The 20,527-nt window shown below is 42.3% G+C and overlaps 1 protein-coding gene across 4 annotated transcripts in view; it reads left to right on the top strand.

The window, feature by feature from the left end:
- The window catches only part of atp2b1a (ATPase plasma membrane Ca2+ transporting 1a), a 36,597-nt gene extending 20,090 nt beyond the window's left edge, over positions 1-16,507 (top strand). For 3 of the 4 annotated variants that reach the window (XM_044021981.1, XM_044021980.1, XM_044021979.1), the window contains exons 5-22: positions 46-171; positions 977-1,138; positions 1,671-1,709; positions 3,335-3,490; positions 3,652-3,866; positions 4,062-4,304; positions 4,386-4,627; positions 5,097-5,334; positions 6,396-6,575; positions 6,661-6,748; positions 6,836-6,942; positions 7,571-7,762; positions 8,605-8,818; positions 9,365-9,576; positions 9,669-9,776; positions 10,540-10,728; positions 11,330-11,419; positions 13,964-16,507. In XM_044021981.1, the coding sequence (XP_043877916.1) occupies positions 46-171; positions 977-1,138; positions 1,671-1,709; positions 3,335-3,490; positions 3,652-3,866; positions 4,062-4,304; positions 4,386-4,627; positions 5,097-5,334; positions 6,396-6,575; positions 6,661-6,748; positions 6,836-6,942; positions 7,571-7,762; positions 8,605-8,818; positions 9,365-9,576; positions 9,669-9,776; positions 10,540-10,728; positions 11,330-11,419; positions 13,964-14,362 (3,200 nt within the window). In that variant the 3' untranslated portion in view covers positions 14,363-16,507. The remainder of the gene's footprint in view (positions 1-45; positions 172-976; positions 1,139-1,670; positions 1,710-3,334; positions 3,491-3,651; positions 3,867-4,061; positions 4,305-4,385; positions 4,628-5,096; positions 5,335-6,395; positions 6,576-6,660; positions 6,749-6,835; positions 6,943-7,570; positions 7,763-8,604; positions 8,819-9,364; positions 9,577-9,668; positions 9,777-10,539; positions 10,729-11,329; positions 11,420-13,963) is intronic. The other variant, XM_044021982.1, reaches the window with a different exon arrangement.
- The last annotated feature ends 4,020 nt before the right edge of the window (positions 16,508-20,527 follow it).

Below are 20,527 nucleotides of genomic sequence, written 5' to 3'. Positions count from 1 at the left end.
AAGAGCAGACGAATGTGCACGTTTTTCATTCGCCGTGTGTTTCAGGTGATCTTTTGCCTGCTGACGGAGTTTTACTCCAAGGCAACGACCTGAAGATTGATGAGAGCTCACTCACGGGAGAGTCGGACCATGTCAAGAAAACGCAAGAGAAAGATCCAATGCTGTTATCAGGTAACATTTAGACTTCACTTTTATTTCAATTCCCAAAGGTTAATCACCTTGGCTGGTTGTAAAGCATAATAGTAACGGCGCATGTAAGTGTTTGTGTGTTTACTCTGCTTCTCCAGTGCTTTTTTTGTTTTCCCCCGAGCCCCGGCTGTGTCGCTTCTGCCATCACTCCCACTAATGAAAGCCTCCGTTAATTAACAAAAGCACAGGCAAACTTTCAAATACCATTTTTCTTTTCAATCGGACACCAATTTAAATGTCATTTTATTCTTGACTTTTACTTGTTTTCTTCGTCTGTTCCCTGTACGCCGGCCAAATTTGTTTTGTTTTTATGTCTTTACAACAACAGAGGGCTGTAGATATCATCGTCCATTTGCGCTTTCGTTTAATTCACCCAGACTGACAATTGGCTTTTGATTAAAGGCTATAAAATTTGATCAAAAGGCTGGAGGGTATTTGCATCACTGTCGCTTTGTCTTTTCTCTTGCAAATGTGCCATTCCTTTTGTATTTATTCCCTTCATTTGAAAACTTGCATTCATTTTTCCTGCCTTTGTGTTGCCTAACGTGCCATTTGAAAGTCTAGTCTAAACCACTGTCTCTGTATTCAAAGGAAACGAGCCTAATGTTTAGTCAAAGCTGCAAATAAGTTAGCAATGTACAGTTTATTTGCTGGAGTAATAAACAGAAACCGGGTACATGAACTGTAATCTTGGAAACATCACATGTGTCATTTAGTCTGATTCTGTGCTTGGCCTCTCCCTCCATTTTCTTATTGACTCACAGTTTTTCCCTTTTTCTGTCAAAAGGCACTCATGTAATGGAAGGCTCAGGGAAAATGGTGGTCACCGCTGTGGGTGTCAACTCTCAAACTGGAATTATCTTCACTTTACTTGGGAGTGGCGAGGACGATGACGAAGATGAGGAGGAAAAGAAAAAGGAGAAGGAGGAGAAGAAGAAACAGAGGAAAAGTAAGTACTGACCCACTTATTTCTGTGTATTGATCTGTCATCATACATCATTTTAACAGGTTTCTCTCTACCAGTTACATGAGATTTTCACCAGTTTTGGCTGCAGTTAACGATCGTTTCCATGACCAGTAACCTGCACTACATTTGCTTGGTTATTTATTCATTCTATAAAACAACGTACAGTATATAATGGTGTGAATAGTTTCCTCTTTATCGAATGACGTCAAACACTTCAAAGAATGAACTGTAAATCATTAAGTCCTCACATTTGAAAAGGTGAAACCAAAAACTCGGGTTTGTTTTTTTCTGGCTATTAAAATGAGCGCTGACAAGTCCTGTCAAGAAATCAATTGACTAAAAGCTGTAACTCCTAAGTTGTGATCCGTTGTACCAATATAGATTTTCATTCACCCTGCCTTCCTTTTGAATCTAAGCAAATGATCCTAATGATATACAATGACATACACACATAATTATACTTGATAGAACCTAATAATTATTAACTTTCATTTCATGGTGTATTTCTCCACAGACAAAAAGCAGGATGGATCTGTAGAAAATCGTAAGAAGGGTAAGTTGCTACCAAACTAATATACACTATCCATGTTACCTTTGCGTCTTCGCCTTTAGGAGTTTCTTTTTTTGTGTTTGATATGTAATGAGGGGTTGCATATTTCGCTGTGACCCTGTGTCAGTGTATTTTTGGTACAGGATGTTCCTGCCTGTCCATTGTACCGTTCGACCCTCCCTTCTGTCTCACTCTCTCCTCCTTTGCCGTCCTTGTTTGACACATTGCGCTTCGAGCAGCAGGTGCTACTGAATCCAGTTATAGCGATTAGTGATGAGGAGATTAAAGCCATGCAACAATTCTGGAGCCCTAACATCTGCTTTACCCACCCATCTCTCCTTGTCTGACTCTCCCTTGGCCCCCATAGTTTAATTTGCATTGATGTCCCACTCTAGACTATTCAATCGAACCATAACGCCTGCACTGGTGCAATTTCTGTCTGACAAAGATGATAATGAGGCTGTTTAGTGGTAAATCAACCAGCTAGCCGGGCTTGTAGTCCTCCTGGGACACCGTGATCGGCGGCGCTTGGGTCTGTGACCACAACCCCTGGCACTAGTCCCTGGTGCACAGATTCACTCTGCCTGCCAGGAATCAACAGTAATCCTTTAGACTGAGATTACACAGGCCATGTAAGTGCAGAACAAGCCGCAGTCCACAGCTGCTGCAGTAGCCCAGCGGTGAAGCCCCTCCTCTTCCCCTGCCACATACGTTCACACACACACACACACCCACACACAGTGCCACGCCACTGTCTGTACCGCAGTAAATAAAGACGAACGGATTGACAAATTGGACACAAAAAGAGCCACGGCTGGAAATGCACATCACGGCCTACATAATGAATTGTTGATGTTTTGTTTTCTTTTAAATGGCAAAAGTTAGCTGAGAAATGGGAACGATGTCAGATTTCCTGTCGCGTCAGTGCACACAGAAGTAATAATTTTATCACAGTGAGTGACACGACAGAGCGGGCCTCTTCTGGCTGCTTCCCCTCCTTCCTTTGCCATTAGAGGCTTTGCGTCTCCAAGGTTACCTGGTTGGATGTGGGTTTGGGATTCCTGTCAGTTCTGCAGGCGAGGAGGAGGAGGACGAGGACGAGGAGGAGGAGGACAATGGGCTCTGAGGGTTTGTTGAGATAGAGATGAAACACATTTATGGGAATTTAACTGGCAACTAACGTTGTGGTCTGGGCTGTTGAAGAAGGGAGTGAATCGTGAGACAGATCAAACGGCCGCTCACTAGTTAACCTGTTCTTTAGGTCTCTATAGGGGGAAGATGGTAATTACACTTGTACGTCTTTCAGCTAATTATTGTGCAGTCAGATCACCGCAAACATTTAGTGACATTTCCTGAGTTCTGTGAATAAAAGTGTGGGGGAAAAAAAAGATTTGACATATGTGCTCTGAGTCCTTTTTTTTAGGTACAGTGTGTAAAATGTAGCAGCATCTCTTACCTCTTCATCCATTCCAAGTGTGTTGGAGAACTGATGTTCATACAAACAGTTGATTGTTTGAATACCTTGCATCTACCTTGTCGTGTATGAAAGTAAACATAAGGTTCATTGTAAATGAATAGGCAAAACAATTCATTTTGTGTCATTTAACGTCTTCTTCTCTTTGCCGTAGCTAAAGCACAGGACGGCGCGGCGATGGAAATGCAGCCCCTGAACAGTGACGAGGGAGCTGACGCAGAGGAGAAGAAGAAATCCAACCTGCCAAAGAAAGAGAAGTCTGTTCTCCAGGGCAAACTGACCAAACTAGCAGTACAGATTGGCAAAGCTGGTGAGTCAAGACAAAACTGTTGAAAACTGAAGATGCTACACACACACTCACCTTTTTTCTTTTTCTTTTATTATTAGGACTGCTGTTACAAGCAACGTAATGGGAAAATAATGTCCTTTAACAATCTGCTCTCCTCTCTCTCTCTGCCTTGTTCATGTCAGGACTGGTTATGTCAGCCATCACCGTTATTATCCTGGTGGTGCTGTTTGTCGTGGACACCTTCTGGATCCAGAATCTGCCCTGGGACAAGGACTGCACCCCCATTTACATTCAGTTCTTTGTGAAATTCTTCATCATCGGTGTCACTGTCCTGGTGGTGGCTGTTCCTGAAGGCCTACCTCTTGCTGTAACAATTTCCCTGGCGTATTCTGTAAAGGTAAAAAACTTCTTTTCAGCAAGAGACACCACATTTTAGAAAGAAAGACAAAACAAAATAATAAACAAACAATGAAGATATTTGCATAAAGTCAGCATATTTGTAGTATAGGAAAAACTAGAAAAACATCCCTCTGAGGAACATTTTGAAGACAAGCAATGTGTGATTAACGTTTTGATTTCTTAACTCCTACAGAAAATGATGAAAGACAACAACCTTGTGCGTCACTTGGACGCCTGCGAGACAATGGGTAATGCCACCGCCATCTGCTCTGACAAGACTGGTACACTCACAATGAACCGCATGACTGTGGTGCAGGCCTTCGTCTCTGAGAAGTACTACAAGAAAGTCCCTGAACCAGAAAACATCACGCCTTCCATTTTAGATATCCTGGTTCTGGGTATTGCAGTCAACTGCGCCTATACCACCAAGATATTGGTAGGTCTTGTGAAACTGAATAATTACAGTATGATTGAGCAGGAGAAACCTTCTGACTGTCGTCTCAATTTTCCTCTTCAGCCTCCAGAGAAAGAGGGGGGTCTGCCACGGCAGGTGGGCAACAAGACCGAATGTGCCTTGCTTGGCTTTTCTAAGGACCTGAAGCGTGACTACCAGACTATCCGCAATGAGATCCCCGAAGAGAAACTGTACAAAGTCTACACCTTTAACTCGGTCCGCAAATCCATGAGCACTGTGCTGAAGTTGGCTGACGGCAGCTACCGCATGTTCAGCAAAGGAGCCTCAGAAATTCTCTTAAAAAAGTAAGAGGCAGTTCTCGTCTCGTCTTTTGCGTTTGTTGTTTTTATGACGGTGCCCACATACATTATTGGAATTTATTTGTCCCAGTTTGCCAGACTTCACAGTAAGAATGATATGTTTCCAGGCTTAGGCAGCTAAGAAGTTCAAGTGCATCCCACCCAAGCCCCTTATTTTGCAACTTAAAAACGGCAGCTGAGAAAATGAGCCGGTAACGACTCTGTAAGCCTCTTAACCAAGCAGGCTCCTTTTTAACCCACTGGGCTTAGTGTGACTTCTTATGTCTGCAACCTGCCATTCAAATGCTGCTTATTCTACGTCACTTTCTTCCTTTGCCTTTTTCCATTTCAGTGTCTCCATGCCTCTCTCCCAGTGGAAAACACACCCTCCTACACTTCCACCCTCTGACTCCTGTGTGTATACACATGTACATATACCTTTCTATATTAATATATCCTCTTTTTCCCTTACCAGGTGCTATAAAATCCTAACAGCAAATGGGGAGTCCAAGGTGTTTCGCCCACGGGACAGAGATGACATGGTAAAGAAAGTGATTGAGCCCATGGCCTCGGAAGGTCTGAGGACAATCTGCCTTGCATACAGAGATTTCCCGGTTTCGGAGGGTGAGCCTGACTGGGACAATGAAAACGACATCCTTACCGGACTGACTTGCCTCTGCGTGGTTGGCATTGAAGACCCTGTGAGACCTGAGGTTAGTTTCTGTTAGATTTGGAAAGAGAGACTTTTAGTTTGTGTGTTTTGGAATAACCATTCATGATGGAGGTGGGGGGGGGGTGGTTCAGATTACAAGCCTCCAATAGAAGACATTGTGTTGCACTCAAAAAGCTTTCACACCGTCAACCACCAGCACGGTTCCTGCTCAGGCTCTAGTTCTGTTTGGAATCTTGGTGCTCTCAGCAAACCGCTTTCCCATCAGTTAAAGGGACCAAAGAGCCAAGTCAGTGGACACCAAAATTGCCAAAATATTGAATCTCTGCTGGATGTCTTCGTTTCCATTGCCATTTTTACCGGTATGCTGTACTTCCTCCTTCTTCCCGTCCAGTGCTTTCACTGGCAAACGCGTTTTTCCAAACCGTGTGCCAAAATTTGGTTTGGGAACCATGTGTGGTCGTACCGGTATGAAAGCCCCCGATCAAGATACAAACCCAAGCCCTCTTTCGCTACTGCACAGCTGACTGATCACAACATAAAGTGGTGGTTGTTGATGTTGGATTATAGATTTTCGAAAAGCTGCTGGGATGGTTTGCTGTAGCTCTCATAAATCCAGCATGGGGCTAAAGGGTTTAAAAAGAAATAGTCTATGAAGCACTTCTGAAGGAGCATCGCTGGCAAGCTAATGGGTTAGTGGCTTCACTGGACTTTTCTGAGTAAAAGCATCTGCTATTTTAAACTTGAGAGGTATCTCTGCATTTGTGTGAGCATTAAATGCTGAACCAGTGCAGCTACTTCCTCAGCTGGACTACAAAACAAATGTATGACAGAGATGTGAATCATCAGTGATGATTTTCCGGTTTGTTTGCTGACAACAAAGTGAATGATGTTTAAAAAAGGTTTTAACCACGCAGTTATTTTGTAAATGTTTGTCAGAGTGCAATCTCAGAGTTTGATGTTACTCCACAACATGAAAAATCATTTCTTTTTTGTGTATTAAGTCCAACGTGTAGCTTACCTGATCCCAAATTTTTAAATCCCCAGTGCTGGAGTCAAAACAACATGCATTTCCTCCTTAATTGTGTTTCCGTCTTCCTTCAGGTCCCAGAAGCCATCAGGAAATGCCAGCGTGCTGGCATCACAGTGCGAATGGTGACTGGGGACAACATTAACACGGCTCGAGCTATTGCTACCAAGTGTGGCATCCTACTGCCCGGAGACGACTTCCTCTGCCTGGAGGGCAAAGATTTCAACCGAAGGATACGCAACGAGAAAGGAGAGGTGGGCCACAGCACAAATACTGTTCCTCAGAGTCTGTTGCAGATGCACTGTTGGGATTCTATTAGGTTTTGTCTCGTGTTTCTAGATCGAGCAAGAACGCATTGACAAGATCTGGCCCAAACTACGAGTACTGGCTCGCTCGTCACCCACCGACAAACACACCTTAGTGAAAGGTTGTTGCGCTTTTCTCTTACTTTTTTTTTGTTCTCACTCGTTTTGTGTGATCTTTGAATTTAAATGTTCTTCTTTCACCATAACAGGTATTATAGATAGCACAGTATTGGAACGGAGACAAGTAGTGGCAGTGACAGGAGATGGTACCAATGATGGTCCTGCCTTGAAGAAAGCTGATGTTGGCTTTGCCATGGTGAGTCTAAAATTGATATACAGATACTTGATACACTTGATGCATCTTTTTTAATGTTAACACACACTGTCATTTAACAGATTTGAAGAGTTATGTCTCTTTGAATCACATAACTGACATTGATCAGCAACAATGCATAAGTCACTGGAAATGAAGTTTTATTCTTTTGCACTAATTCAGATAACTTCAAAATTGTGCAGTTTCTTTATTTATTTTATGTATATCACACCTTTCTTAACAAAATGTTACAATGTGCTCAATAGTCCAATCAAGTCTTCTCAAACATTTGCAACCATCTGCCTCGCCCGGTTGGGGTGAAAGTAGAATAGGGGATAGAGAAGAGGTGGGAGAAACAAAGGGAGGAAAGAACCAGTGCATAAAAACACAGTTTTGATATTTCTTGTTTTGTTTTATTCTTAACAAAATAAGCGTATCGAAAATGGTATTGAGTACTTTCTTGTGTACTGGGAGTTTGAAATTCAAGTATTATGACAACCCTAGTCTCCCAGCTGTAATCAATGGTAACCAGGCAACAAACAATCAATTCTGACGCAATACCGGTCACATAGACGCATTCATATGTTGTGAAAATAAATGCAGACTGGTCAACATCCTCTCTGCTCTCCAGGGTATTGCTGGCACCGATGTAGCCAAGGAGGCGTCTGACATCATTCTGACCGACGACAACTTCTCCAGCATTGTGCGAGCCGTCATGTGGGGACGCAATGTCTACGATAGCATCTCCAAGTTCCTCCAGTTTCAGCTAACTGTCAACGTGGTGGCCGTCATCGTAGCATTCACCGGAGCCTGCATCACACAGGTTAGCAGAAAGGGATTTGGAAATATTGAAATCCATGCTGTGCACCTTGGAACTGTCGTTTTCCTGTGTTTTAATTCTAATGAGCCATATTCATTTAATTTCCTCGTGCATTAGCAATTATAAGTACCTGTGAAATTCCTTAATGATTTTTTAATACCATGTCTGTTTTAATCGACATGAGCTGTGTTCTGCAGCTTAATGGAGCAATTTAAGTGTCTCCGCCGAAGAACTGAAGATTTGTGTTAAATATTCAATGTCTATCTCGGCCTTAACAACTTTAAACCTCTAAAACAATACTCTCCTTTAACCGCGAGTCTCATTTGTAATTAAAAGGCTGTCGTTTCTCTCTCAGGATCTTTTTCAGGATTAGTCTCAGGCATAGTGTTAAATCATTAGTTTAATGCTAATGTTACCCACAGCTTATGAACATGTGCTCACTGATGCAGCAGCTGACAAAAAGAATGTTTTCTACATTTTCATCAGTTTTATGGCACTTTTCAAAACAAGGCTCCAAAGTATTTCACAGAAAACAAAGTAACTTAATGTGATTTTACATAAACATGTGATGTGAAATAAGCAAAACAATCCATCAAGAAAAGATCTCCTTGTACAGGTTGAACCAAAGAGTAGGGACTGAAAAGGGGATGGTTTAAGGATTTTAAATGAGGACCTGATGATGGTGAGAGGAGATCGGAAAGTTATTTTGGGGGGAAAACCTGGACATGAGTTATTATTGAAATCTTAAAATGAATTGTGATCCAATGAAGGGAAGCTAACATTTGTTTATATGTTTAGTTTTAGTGTCAAAATGTTACCTAATTTGGCTTCTTCCCCACCACCAGGACTCTCCACTGAAGGCAGTACAGATGTTGTGGGTCAACCTCATCATGGACACCTTTGCCTCTCTGGCTCTGGCCACGGAGCCCCCCACAGAATCTCTGCTGCTAAGGAAGCCATATGGCCGCAACAAGCCTCTAATCTCCCGCACTATGATGAAGAACATCCTTGGCCAGGGCGTGTACCAACTCATCATCATATTCACTCTGCTCTTTGCCGGTGAGACGATGCAACAGGCATTGTACTTTGAGTTCTGAGATAGGGATGAGTGTTTCAAGCAAAATCAGGGTATTATGCAACGTGCGGGGGGGGGGCATCTGTGCTCCGGCCAAACCTTCACCACAGACTTATCAAAGGGCAATACTTAATAATAAAAACAAACGACGACAAACTCCATGACACAAGAGCTTGTAAGATTATTGCAGGGTTCACAGATGTCTTCAGATGTCACAGCTCAACATTCTGTGAACGAGAGGCATTCAATGACACAAGTAAATCACTTCTGCTGGATCTGTAGCATAGTGGCTTCAAGATGCATTCAAGAAACCTTGTAAATTGCATTAATTCTGTGGACACACTTGCACCAACCAAATGTTTGCTGCCATTGCCTCCTTTTGGTAATTTATGCACCAAAAAGTAGCGCCAGTAATTGCAGAAAAAAACGGTGCAATCATTGATTAAAAACTAATTTTATGTCTTTTTAATTCTGGAAGTCATTTTTTTACTCGTTCATTTTTAACGACTTCTCTGTGACTGTCCCTGCAGGTGAGAAAGTGTTTGACATCGACAGCGGCAGGAACGCGCCCCTCCACGCCCCGCCCTCCGAGCACTACACTATCGTCTTCAATACCTTTGTGATGATGCAGCTCTTCAACGAGATCAATGCGCGCAAGATTCACGGCGAACGGAACGTCTTCGAGGGCATCTTCAACAACCTTATCTTCTGCAGTATCGTCTTCGGTACCTTCATCATTCAGGTAAAGGAGACCTCTGCGTAGTCATCCTGTAAATGTTATACGTTTGCTCTCTTGATTAATGAATTCCACCTCTTTTCTCTCTGCTTTTCTAGATTGTCATAGTGCAGTTTGGAGGGAAGCCATTCAGCTGTGTGGCTCTGTCCGTCGACCAGTGGCTGTGGTGCACCTTCTTAGGCTTTGGCTCTCTACTATGGGGACAGGTTAGATGACACACTGCAGCTCATGTCCACCCTTAAATGTGGGATAATACTGCCCCCCGGTGTTGGTACTCGCACACTTGACTTGAACAATGGGATACCTCATTCAGTGTAATGCACAGGACAAACTTTATTCAAATATTACTAATTCTTATACTTATACTTATTAATTTATTCATGTTTTTAATGTCTGTTTACATAACCATCAAACCTTTAAATTACTGTTGTTTTCCTTTAATTTTGAGTTATTTTTTATGGCACTTTTTATACGTAAAACATTTTAAGTGATTCTTGAAAGAATTTGAAGCTTATTGAGATTCCTCAGCGTTGTAACGTGAAGTGGTTTAATTCACCAGTGGATTACTGGTCACTCCACCAATGTTCTCCCCTGTCAATTGTTTAATTATGATGAAAATAAGAGAGTAAAGGGACGCCGGTTTAAGTGAAACCAATGTGAATTAGTCACACAGTCATAACATTGTCATTTTCTACCTTTTCTGTGTCTCTCTCACTTCGAACAATGTAGTCTATTTATTGTGCGACTTCCCTGTGGGTTTGAGGACTCTGAGCAAACCTGGTGACGTCAAACACTCTCTGTCTCACACCAACTCCTTTTGGCAGTGCTGCTAATTTTCTGGGTCACTGGCTACTGAATGTCTACGACGTATCCAGAAATGTGTCTCAGGCCGTCGTAATGAACGTGTCACATTGTCCTCAGAGATGAGAATAACGTTATCATCTCACTTTAAACCTCTGCATGTTCCAGGTAATCTCTTCGATACCCACCAGCCGCTTAAAATTCTTGAAAACGGCCGGTCACGGCACCCAGAAGGAGGAGATCCCGGACGAGGAGCTGGAGGAGCTGGAGGACATGGATGAGATCGACCACGCTGAGCGGGAGCTTCGCCGTGGGCAGATCCTCTGGTTCCGAGGCCTCAATCGCATCCAGACTCAGGTAACAATCCGTGGACCCTCCTTTTGTATCACCCAACACCGCATCCAACACCAAGGGAATCAAAAGCCATAAAGCCCTTTAACTCTATCGCTCTTCCAGCTTTCAAAATCTATCTTTTGTCCTTTCCTTTTTCGGCCTTTTTTTTTTTCTTTCTTTTTTCTTTAATTTATTTTTTTTTTTTAAAGAATGGCTTTTGCCCCTTTGAAACTACACTATTCTGTTCTGCTTCTGAGCTAGAGCAGGTTCCTGTGCCTATTTTCTGACTTGGTCTGAGTCTAAACCACAAGTAGTTTGAAGGTACTGATGAGAACCAAGTGGATTGGATTCATAAATCTATTTGGAGTGGCTGTAGCTGTAAGTATGAAAGGGATCCTGCAGGGAAAAGAGCAAACGTGAGGTCAGAGCCTCTTCTAATCAGTGCCTTTGAACCCTTTAACTATAATGCTCGAAATCCAATTTACAAGTGACATTTTTTTTTTTTTCGGTGGTTACTGGTGCCTTCTCTTTATTTTTATTTTCTCTCTCTTCTCTTCTCCTCTGGCTGTGTTGTGTTTTATTTCCTCTGGGCTTTTCTCCTGTCACGCTGTCTGATTCTTTGCAGATGGATGTAGTCAGTGCGTTCCAGAGTGGAACTTCCTTTCAGGGGGCTCTCAGGCGGCAGGCCTCCAACTCCAGCCAACAACAGCACGATGTAACCAATGTTTCTAGCCCTACACATGTAGCCTTTTCTACTACTACTACCACTACTGCCACTGCCGCCAACTCCGCTTCTGCCACTGTGGGGTGTGAGTGCGTGTTCTCCTCTCGTGCATGAGATTTCATATTTATTTTTATTATTATTATCTCTTCTTCTAACATCTTCCTCCTCCACTCTTCTTCTCACCTAACGTTGACACTTTTACTCTCTCATGCTCCTCCAAAAATGTTCCCCTGTTTTCTTCCAAAACATAAAAAAAAAAAATAGAAACCACCAAATATACAACAACAACAACATCTTCCATATTGCTTTGATAACACTGCTGTATATATATGTATCCTGTAACCAGGTCGCTTCTGGCGTGAAGGTGTTTTCTCTGTGTCATCATGTTTTCTGTTCCGCTTCTGCTTTTGGTCTCAGAAATTGTCAGAAAGAGTTTTTTTTTTACTGTTATCCTAGTTTAATATTTGACATAACAATTTCATCTGGATTAACAGTCGTGAGGTTTGTCTGCAGCTGCCGCCGTCTGTGCTCTGTGCCCCGCCCCCCTCCCCCCGTAGCACCCATGGGTATGTGTCGCAGCTCTCTAGTCCCTAGTTGGGTAAATGTTTTGAGTATATGCCCATGGTCACGGCTCTAAAACGATAAAGACGGAGTCAAAGCGCGGCTTCGAGTCGATGTCCTGTGTCAGTCAGTGGTGAACTAGTGAAATAATGTTCAGCTCCTTTCCTCCGGAAAAGCTCCCGACGACAGCGGGTCGTCAGAATATGATTCAGAGTTTGTTGGCCTTTTTTTCTTTTTTTAGATGCAAAGTTGTGCCCACATTTGGAAGCTCTCCACACTGTGCCACTGCTGTCTCTGTGTGTGTGTGTGTGTGTGTGTGTGTGTGTGTGTGTGTCGGGAAAGGAGATGCAGATCATTTCACAGCAACGCTTCCGAAAAGGTTCCTGTCGCAACCGATGCCCTTACATGGAATGTGTGAGCGTGTGTGTGTGTGTGTGTGTGTGTGTGTGTGTATGTGTGTGTGCGCGTGTTGACTCCTTTCTCTCTCTCCCTCTCACTCACTCTCTCTCTCTTCCAGGTCTTTGCAGAGCACAGTCTGAGCAGTGGTTGGATTTTTTAAATGTCTAACAGATGTCACATGAAAAAAACACAGCTTAGTGGAATAAATGACTGTGCCCGCTTGAGTGTAAACACATGAGACTTTCCCAGACACATTAACAAGCAAATCTATTGTCGAGTAATGTTTCGGTCTCAGATGGAGGGGTTTCCTTCCTGACCTGACTTGTGTGGGCCAGTGTTTATCTCCTGTGTTAATGTTAATGTTCTTTTTTTTTTTTACTTTTCTCCTTTTCTAGGTGAAAACACTTGGACCTGTTTTGTGTTAAATATTTTTGTATTGTGTCCACCTGCCCAAAAAAACAACAACAACAAACAAATGACCCCGTAAAGACTGAATACAACTGACTCCCCACATATATTCTCCTTTAGATTCTGTGAAATGTGTCATGGGCTATACTCAAAGGTTTACTACCATTGAACACAAAGGTAGTGCCGCGCTCTGCATGGGTTCAAAGTCTCTGGTCTCGTTTGTGAGTTTTCTCTCGTTGTGCTGTTTTTGACATGTTATACCAGCTTGTAGACATGCTTGGCTGCTGCAGCTTTTTTTTTTTGTTTGTTTTTGACTCCACCACGCCTCTCCTCCTTCTCTCTCTCTCTCTCTCTCTCTCTGTTCATCTGTCTCTCTCTCTTTACCTCTCTCTTTTAGTCTCTCTCTATCCAAAGCATGTCCAACAACAGTAAGCTCTTGTGTCCGGCCTCTGTCCTTTTTTTTTTCTTGTTGAAGAAAATCCATTTTTGTCTCTTGGACAAACTTTTTTACAAATTGATAAATCAGACACAGACTTTTTTTTTCTTTTTTTTTTTGGAATGCAATTCTCGCAGACTTTGAGTCCAGTCTGTCAATCATTACTCAAACCCAACGCCTTCGACTCGATCTGAAGTCACTGTTAATGTGCGTTACAGCATATGGCGTGACTCGGCCTGTGTGTGGACAGGTTTAAATCCCGTCCCCCTTTCGCTCTGTAGCAGAGAATAAATATTTTGGCAGGACAGAGGCTGACTTAGAGAAACAGGAAATGGAAGTGAAGATTTTTTTGGCTGCTACCCCCGTTCACACTTCTTAATCTAAACTGTAAAGAGTTTTTGACAGATGTTTTTTTTTTTTTTTTTGGCTAACAGAATTTAATTAAATTTAATAAATCAGTTAAAACATAACTGGTTTTATAAGTTGTAATTTGACCACTGGAAATAACTGCACACCTGCACGTGCGTCTCTGAGAGTCCCCCCACCCTTTCACTTATTTGACCCTAAAACTCACCTTTTATTGACCCCATACAACCTGCGTCTTTGGTTTTGATCTGTGGTTCCAGGTGTGAAATAAAAAAAAAACAAAACAAAAAACCCCACTTTAAATCATCGCTGAATGTGACTAAATCTGTCCCTTCTCCCCCGCTCCCTGTCCCTTCTCCCCCCAGATCCGGGTGGTGAATGCATTCCGCAGCTCCATCTCCCTCTATGAGGGGCTGGAGAAGCCCGAGTCGCGAACATCCATCCACAACTTCATGACCCACCCTGAATTCCGGATAGAGGACTCCGAGCCCCATATTCCCCTCATAGACGACACGGACGCGGAAGACGACGCTCCCACCAAGCGCAACTCCGCAAGCCCCTGCAACGCCTCGCCCACGCCGCCCTCGCCCTCACCCTCACCCTCGCCCGCCAACACCGCCGCCCCCACCACGCCGGTCTCGCCCTCCCCGAACCAGAACAATAACGCTGTGGAGAGCAGCAACCACCTTCTCCTGGAGGGCCCCAAATCAGGAACCCCGTCGGCTCCGGCGAGCCCGCTACACAGCCTGGAGACGTCCCTTTGATCTGACCCCACCCCCTCCCTGCTCTGCACGCGTCGCCACCACCACTTTTCTACCCACCACCACCACCAAGGAGCTCCACTCAGACAAGACGAAGGAACATTCAGAGAGGAGACGAAGGGCTAGAAGGAGGAGCGGAGCCTCGTGTGAGCTTTGGCTTGGGCTGGACTAAGAACAGCGGACATTCAGAGGGATGTACGGCTTGGTGTGGATGCTTTGATCTTCTTTTCTTTTTTTTGGTTCTAAGTAATACCCCGCAACAACACAAGGACTCCACCCCTCCCTCCTTGATAACTTTTATTTTTCTCGGTAAACATCACTCGGGGGGGTGATTATAAACTCGGATTGAAAGTGACCTGTTTTTTTTTTTTTCTTATTCTATTATTATTATTAATATTATTATTATTATTATTTTAAATTGAGAAGGTGGAGCTCGTCCTCCTCTGGCTTGAAGATCGTCTGTAAGAAATTTGAAAAGAACCTTTTTAGCTTCTATTTTATCTGAATGGTGTTGTATATTTATCTCTTTGGCCCTTTTGCTCATTCAAAAATGTATTTCTGCTCCATTGGCTGTTAATATTTTGAGTTATTTATGTTTTTTGGAAAAAAAGCAGGTCTGTTTACAAAGTTTGTAGATACTTTTTTTTTTCTTTTTTTTCTGTTTGTAGGCAAAAGAGCTTCCTGATGATGTAATGACGCAGAGAACCGAGGGACAGAAGAAGAAAAAAAAAGCAAATCGACGAGAGGATTATTTCAGATACTGCTGTATTTTCAGGAAAAAAAAGGGTGTTTCTATTGAAACTTAACTATTTTTGCCTGCAAGTTTTATTTGTTATATATTTGTAGATAAATATAGAAACCTCTAGCCAAACTGATAAACACTAAGGCTTGTATAGAAAAGAGGTCCACTGGGCGAGGTGTGTTCTCACAGGAGACAGGGGACGGGTGGGGAGACAATTAGGGCCTCTGTACACTAACATCACTATAAATATTTACTACTTCCATTTCTTGGATAGTTTTCATGTGCACAAAACCTTCTGGAATTTTTTGGATTCTCTCTTCATTCATTATGTTGTGTTCGAGGATTTCCACATGTTGAAAGGTTCACTCGTTAAAAAAAAAAGAAAAAAGGGATTTTTTGAAGAAAAAAAAAACAGAACGCCAGGGCCCGTATTTAGCAAGCATCTCGGAACAAGCGCCTGAAAGTCGGACTAGGGAACAAAGTCTTACCTCGGAAGTCGGGACGTGGGGGGAAACCTCGTTTATTAAACCTCCTGCGGTTTCTTTCAGCGGCAAGTCAAAAGTTTTCCCTTTCTTTCGTCGTCGTCGTTGGTGTCAGTTTTTGTCAGGGGTAACGGAGGCTAATGGCTAAATAAAGCGCTTTACATGTTGGCTGTATGAGAAGCTTAATTTCTGCACGTTGAGGCTTAAAAAGGCATTAAAAGCAACTTTTATTTTGAAAGTAGCGCTGTATTAAGGGCAATTCAAAGCTGTTTATCTTAGAATCAGACGTCAAACATGGATGTGCCTTGGAATCTGTTATGTTTGATGATGCATGGTCCCGTCTTTTCGTCACCTTTTTAGGGGGGGGGGCACAAAATTCCTTCAGATTTTATAAAAACAAAAATATCTTGCAGCTCACAGTCAAACCAAATAGTCATTCTTAAAAGAAATCTTGATTTCCCCCTGCCTCTGGATGCTTGATAAATATGGTTCCTGCTCACTTTATTTTTTAGTGTCCTCAAAGTCAAACGTCAGCCCCCTGCCAATGTACAAATACTGACATTTGTTTACTCAGGCATAGAAAAAGTATTTAATTTAAAAAGAAGACCATAAAAAAAAACCTTCAGATTTTATGTATTTAGATAAATATCGTCCTGGTTCAAAGAGCGTGAATTATTTTCATATTTCATTCAATCTTTTAGGGAAAAAACAAAAAAAACGTAATCTCACGCCTCTGAGTTTTTCTTTGGCTTAGATATTTTTATTTTTTTCTTCAGCCCAATTCCAAAAGACTTCATCATGAATAAATGTTGCTGCATTTTGATTTGTTTGTAAGATATTTTTGACACCTGATGTACTGGAACTGCTAAAGAATTGGACATGTGCATTTTTTTTTCAAGAATAAAGACTAGGCATACACTGGTATCTGTCAGCACAGGGTACTTTATTTCATAGCGTTCCCTTTTTTTTCGGGGGTGGGGCTGGGCGGGAGTGGGCGGGGTTGAAGGTGGGAGGGGAAAGGATTTTGATACAGATCACGATAAATAATAATTAAAAAAACATGTACCTTTGTATTTTTATGACAATACTGATGATATAGCGTTCATCGCACTAAACCAATTTTGGATGATTTGACACCAATCACAACATTTAAGGGAGGGGTGGGGGGGGTTGGCCACTAAACAAAACAAAGAAAAGGTGTATTGTTCTGGAATATTTCATCTCAGGGTGCAAAACGGTATGAAAGAGGGAAACAGGCTTCTTTTTAGTTTGTGACTTAATAACGTTGTTTCGTCAGCGGAGGCTGCAGATTCTTACTGCAGCCTGCGGGGGGCCACCTTCACCTGGAGGGCCGCACACAGCAGGTTGAGGAGGAGGAGGAGGAGGTGAAAATGCTAAATCACAACGTTCTCTGAGGAAATACTTTGTTTTCCTTTTATTGTTATTATACTTTTTGTTTCCAGATGACACAATAGCAGCTAGGCTCGCATTCAACGTGTGAGAGACTGAGAGAAGAAGAAGAATCCACATGAGGAGTTTGTTCTGTAGTTTCTTCCTGTTAACGGGAATGAATGTTTGTTTTTGTTTGTTTTTTTTCCATCTGTTTTATGGATTATTATTTTTTTATCTTTTAACATTTGGAAATAACAGTACTTTCATGTCTGTTTTATCTTGAGCATTTTAAATGGATATCGTGATTGGATTTACATTTGAAACTTGTCGAGTAATGTGTATGGTTTTTAAAAATAAAAAATGTATTTAGCCTAAACGGCGGCGGGCCCACGCTTTTCATTTTTGTCGTGCAGGATTGTCGTCGCAGGTCTCTAGGGCTGCAGCTAACGATTAATCTCATGACTGAGTAATCGTTTGCTTCATAAAATTGATTTTAAGAAAGGATGACATTCTCAAATGTCTAGTTTTGTCCAAAAACCAAAAACTGATCTGTTTGACTGATTTCTTTGTTATATGGAGCAAAGAAACCAGGAAATATTCACATTTAAGAAGCTGGAAAATCAGAGAACTTGTTTTAATTCTTCAAAAAAAACACTCAAACCGATTAATTGATTGTCAAAATAGTTGAGTTAACAATATCGTCACTGATGGGGGAAGATGGGGCAACAGTCCGAGAGCTTGAGGACAGAGACGGGGACAAGTACTTTAAAGGTCCAATGTGTGAGGATTAGTGACATCTAGTGGTGAGTCCTCTGCTTTGTGCGTCCAGGAACTGTTGACACCTTTACCTGCACCAAAGAGGATGTTATTCTTCATTTGTATGGAAAACAACCACTTCAAAAAATTCAGTTCAGTTTTATTTGTAAAGTAAGGCAGAATCTTTACAATTTCAAAAAAAATAAAACCATCTTTTAGCACAGAGAGAAATCTCTGGCAGGAACAGACTCAAAAAATGTGCAGCCATGTGCCACGGCCGGTTGGGATGAAAGGAAAAATGGGGGACAGAGGAGAGGTGGAGGACAGAAAAAAGGAAAGGAAAAAGTGGACACACATTACAGTCTCCATAAAGCAAGGTCTGCAGGTAAAGTACATAAAAAAAGGGCTTATTCAAAGGCTGTGAAAGCCAATTTTTATCCTAAGCGATTATATACACGTATACAAACACACATTTAATTTTAAAAAAACAACGTTAGTTCAACGTAACGTTAGAACCAATCCCAATTGCTATTTATCTTACTTTTACTTTTTTTCCACAGACAAGTCTACATAGGAACCATGGACAGATATAGTTTGGGTTTTGGTGAAATCAGTAATTCAATAAATGTGAATATGAAAACAACAAATCTTAAAATCAAAGGAGTTTTTATTCAGTTAACGTTGTCTCACTGTCTTTCAAAATCCTCAAAATGTACAGAAAGAAAGAAAGAAAGCCAGGTTGTTGCACATCCGGTCCAGCAGAGGTCAGTAAACGTCATCCCACCCCTCTGCTGTTACCCCTTTAAACCTGTCCGCTCCTCAAAAATCGTGTATGTGTTGTGAGATGGTTCACTCAGCGGTCAGACGGGTGACCACAGACCACACGTCACATGATGCTCATTGTCGCCACTTTTCGGGTATAACGGTACATTTTTACGCGGAGGAAACGTGTGAAGAAAGTGTATTTTATTCCTTGCATCGATCGTTGAATTTAAGAGATTTAGAGGTTTGAGGCGGAGGCGTGAAAAAAAATCCTGAGCAGAGTGAGACGTCGTTTGCTTGTCTCGTGCTCTGTGCACGCGCTGTGGTGTGTTTCCGCTCGGCAAAGACTGGACTCTGCAAAAGGAGGGAGAAGAGACTGTGCTGAAGACAGGACAACAACTGTGGGTAAACAACAACACAAACACAGCTGTCACTGCGCTTTTAACGCTGAAATAACGCCGAGATACACGTGCGCGCGCGTGTATCATGTTTTACTGTTATCAGTGTCGGTGAGGAGGCAGGTGTTTGTCTGTGATCACGTATTCATGCGTGACCTTTCACCTGCAGTGATTAGTCAAGACGATTTTTCAAAAATGATTTAATATTTTCTTGGTCGCTTTTGTTCTCAGTAGCTTGGTAAATTATAGGGGACCAGTTTGTGTTTGTTGTTAGTTTGTGTCACTGTTCTTTTCTTGATATTTGCTGTTCACACACACATTTTTGAGTTGCACATAAAAAAACTATGGAGTGGAAACAGAAACATTTGAAAGTATTGAAGTGTTGCATTGAAACAGAGATGTCCAAGTCCAAGTCTCGAGTCTTTGAAGTTGATTTTAAAAGTCCAATATTCAGCTCCAACAATCTAAAGCTCAGCAGTTGGTTAAAGTGATTTCTGAGATAGTGAGTTACATTTTTTATAAAATTCTTGAGAATTTCAAAAACTCTGACCAAGATGAGAAACTTAAACACTGAGAAACTCAGAGGATAAATGGCTCAGTCCATAAAAGATGACTCATATCTCCGAGGTTAAAAGTTCAAATTTCACAATCAATTGAATTTCGCAATTTTTAAAACCATTAGACCTAAAGCAGAACTTAAAACACCAACACAGTTTTGTTATACAGCTCAGTAAGAATAACTTATAACTTGTGCTGTAAGAATAGGACTTGTATGTCTGCAACCATTAATAAGGATGTTCAGTCCACAAGGTGGCAAGTTTGGTTCCACAACTGTGGGGTTGTGTCTCAGGTTCATGGTGTCGGATTGGGTTCCATAACGGCAGGGTTGTGTTCAGGGTGCATGGATTCGGTTCCATGATGGCGGGGTTGTGTTCAGTCTGTAAGGTTGGAGTTTGGAGTTTGCTTCTGTAATACTACACAAGGGTTGAGGGTGTGTTGGTTTTTTTTTTGTTTTTGTTTTTTTTTTATTTTAGCGGCACAGCCAGTCTGGACAGGTACGACCCCGCAGTTGTGGAACTGAACCTACTGGAACGGAACTACCGTGGGGTTGTTGATCTGCTAACTGCCAAAACAGGGGGTTCGTCCCAGAGACTTTTTTGTCACATTTTGGACCACATACTAACCTCTGAGGCCACACGGTGATGTAGTGGTTAGCACTCTCGCCTTGCAGCGAGAAGACCCTGGTTCGAGCCCCAGTTGGAACAAGGGCCTTTCTGCATGGAGTTTGCATGTTCTCCCCGTGTGTGCGTGGGTTCTCGTCGGGTTCTCCGGCTTCCTCCCACAGTCCAAAAACATGCCATGTGGGGATTAGGTAAATTGGACACTCTAAATTGACCATAGTAGTGAGTGTGAGAGTGAATGGTTGTTTGTCTCTAGCTGTGTGTGGCCCTGCGATGGACTGGCAAACTGTCCAGGGTGTACCCCGTCTATCGCCCGATGTAGCTGAGATTGGCACAGCACCCCCCGCGACCCTCTGGTGGAGGATAAAGTGGTAGATGATGACTGACTGACTAACCTATGACATTTTTGTCAATTTTTGACGACATACTAACCTATGACTTTTTTGTCACATTTT

This window comes from Solea senegalensis, linkage group LG3, assembly GCF_019176455.1.
Source record: "Solea senegalensis isolate Sse05_10M linkage group LG3, IFAPA_SoseM_1, whole genome shotgun sequence".
NCBI classification, from domain to species: Eukaryota; Metazoa; Chordata; class Actinopteri; order Pleuronectiformes; family Soleidae; genus Solea; species Solea senegalensis.
This window is presented reverse-complemented; position numbering and strand designations above follow the sequence as displayed.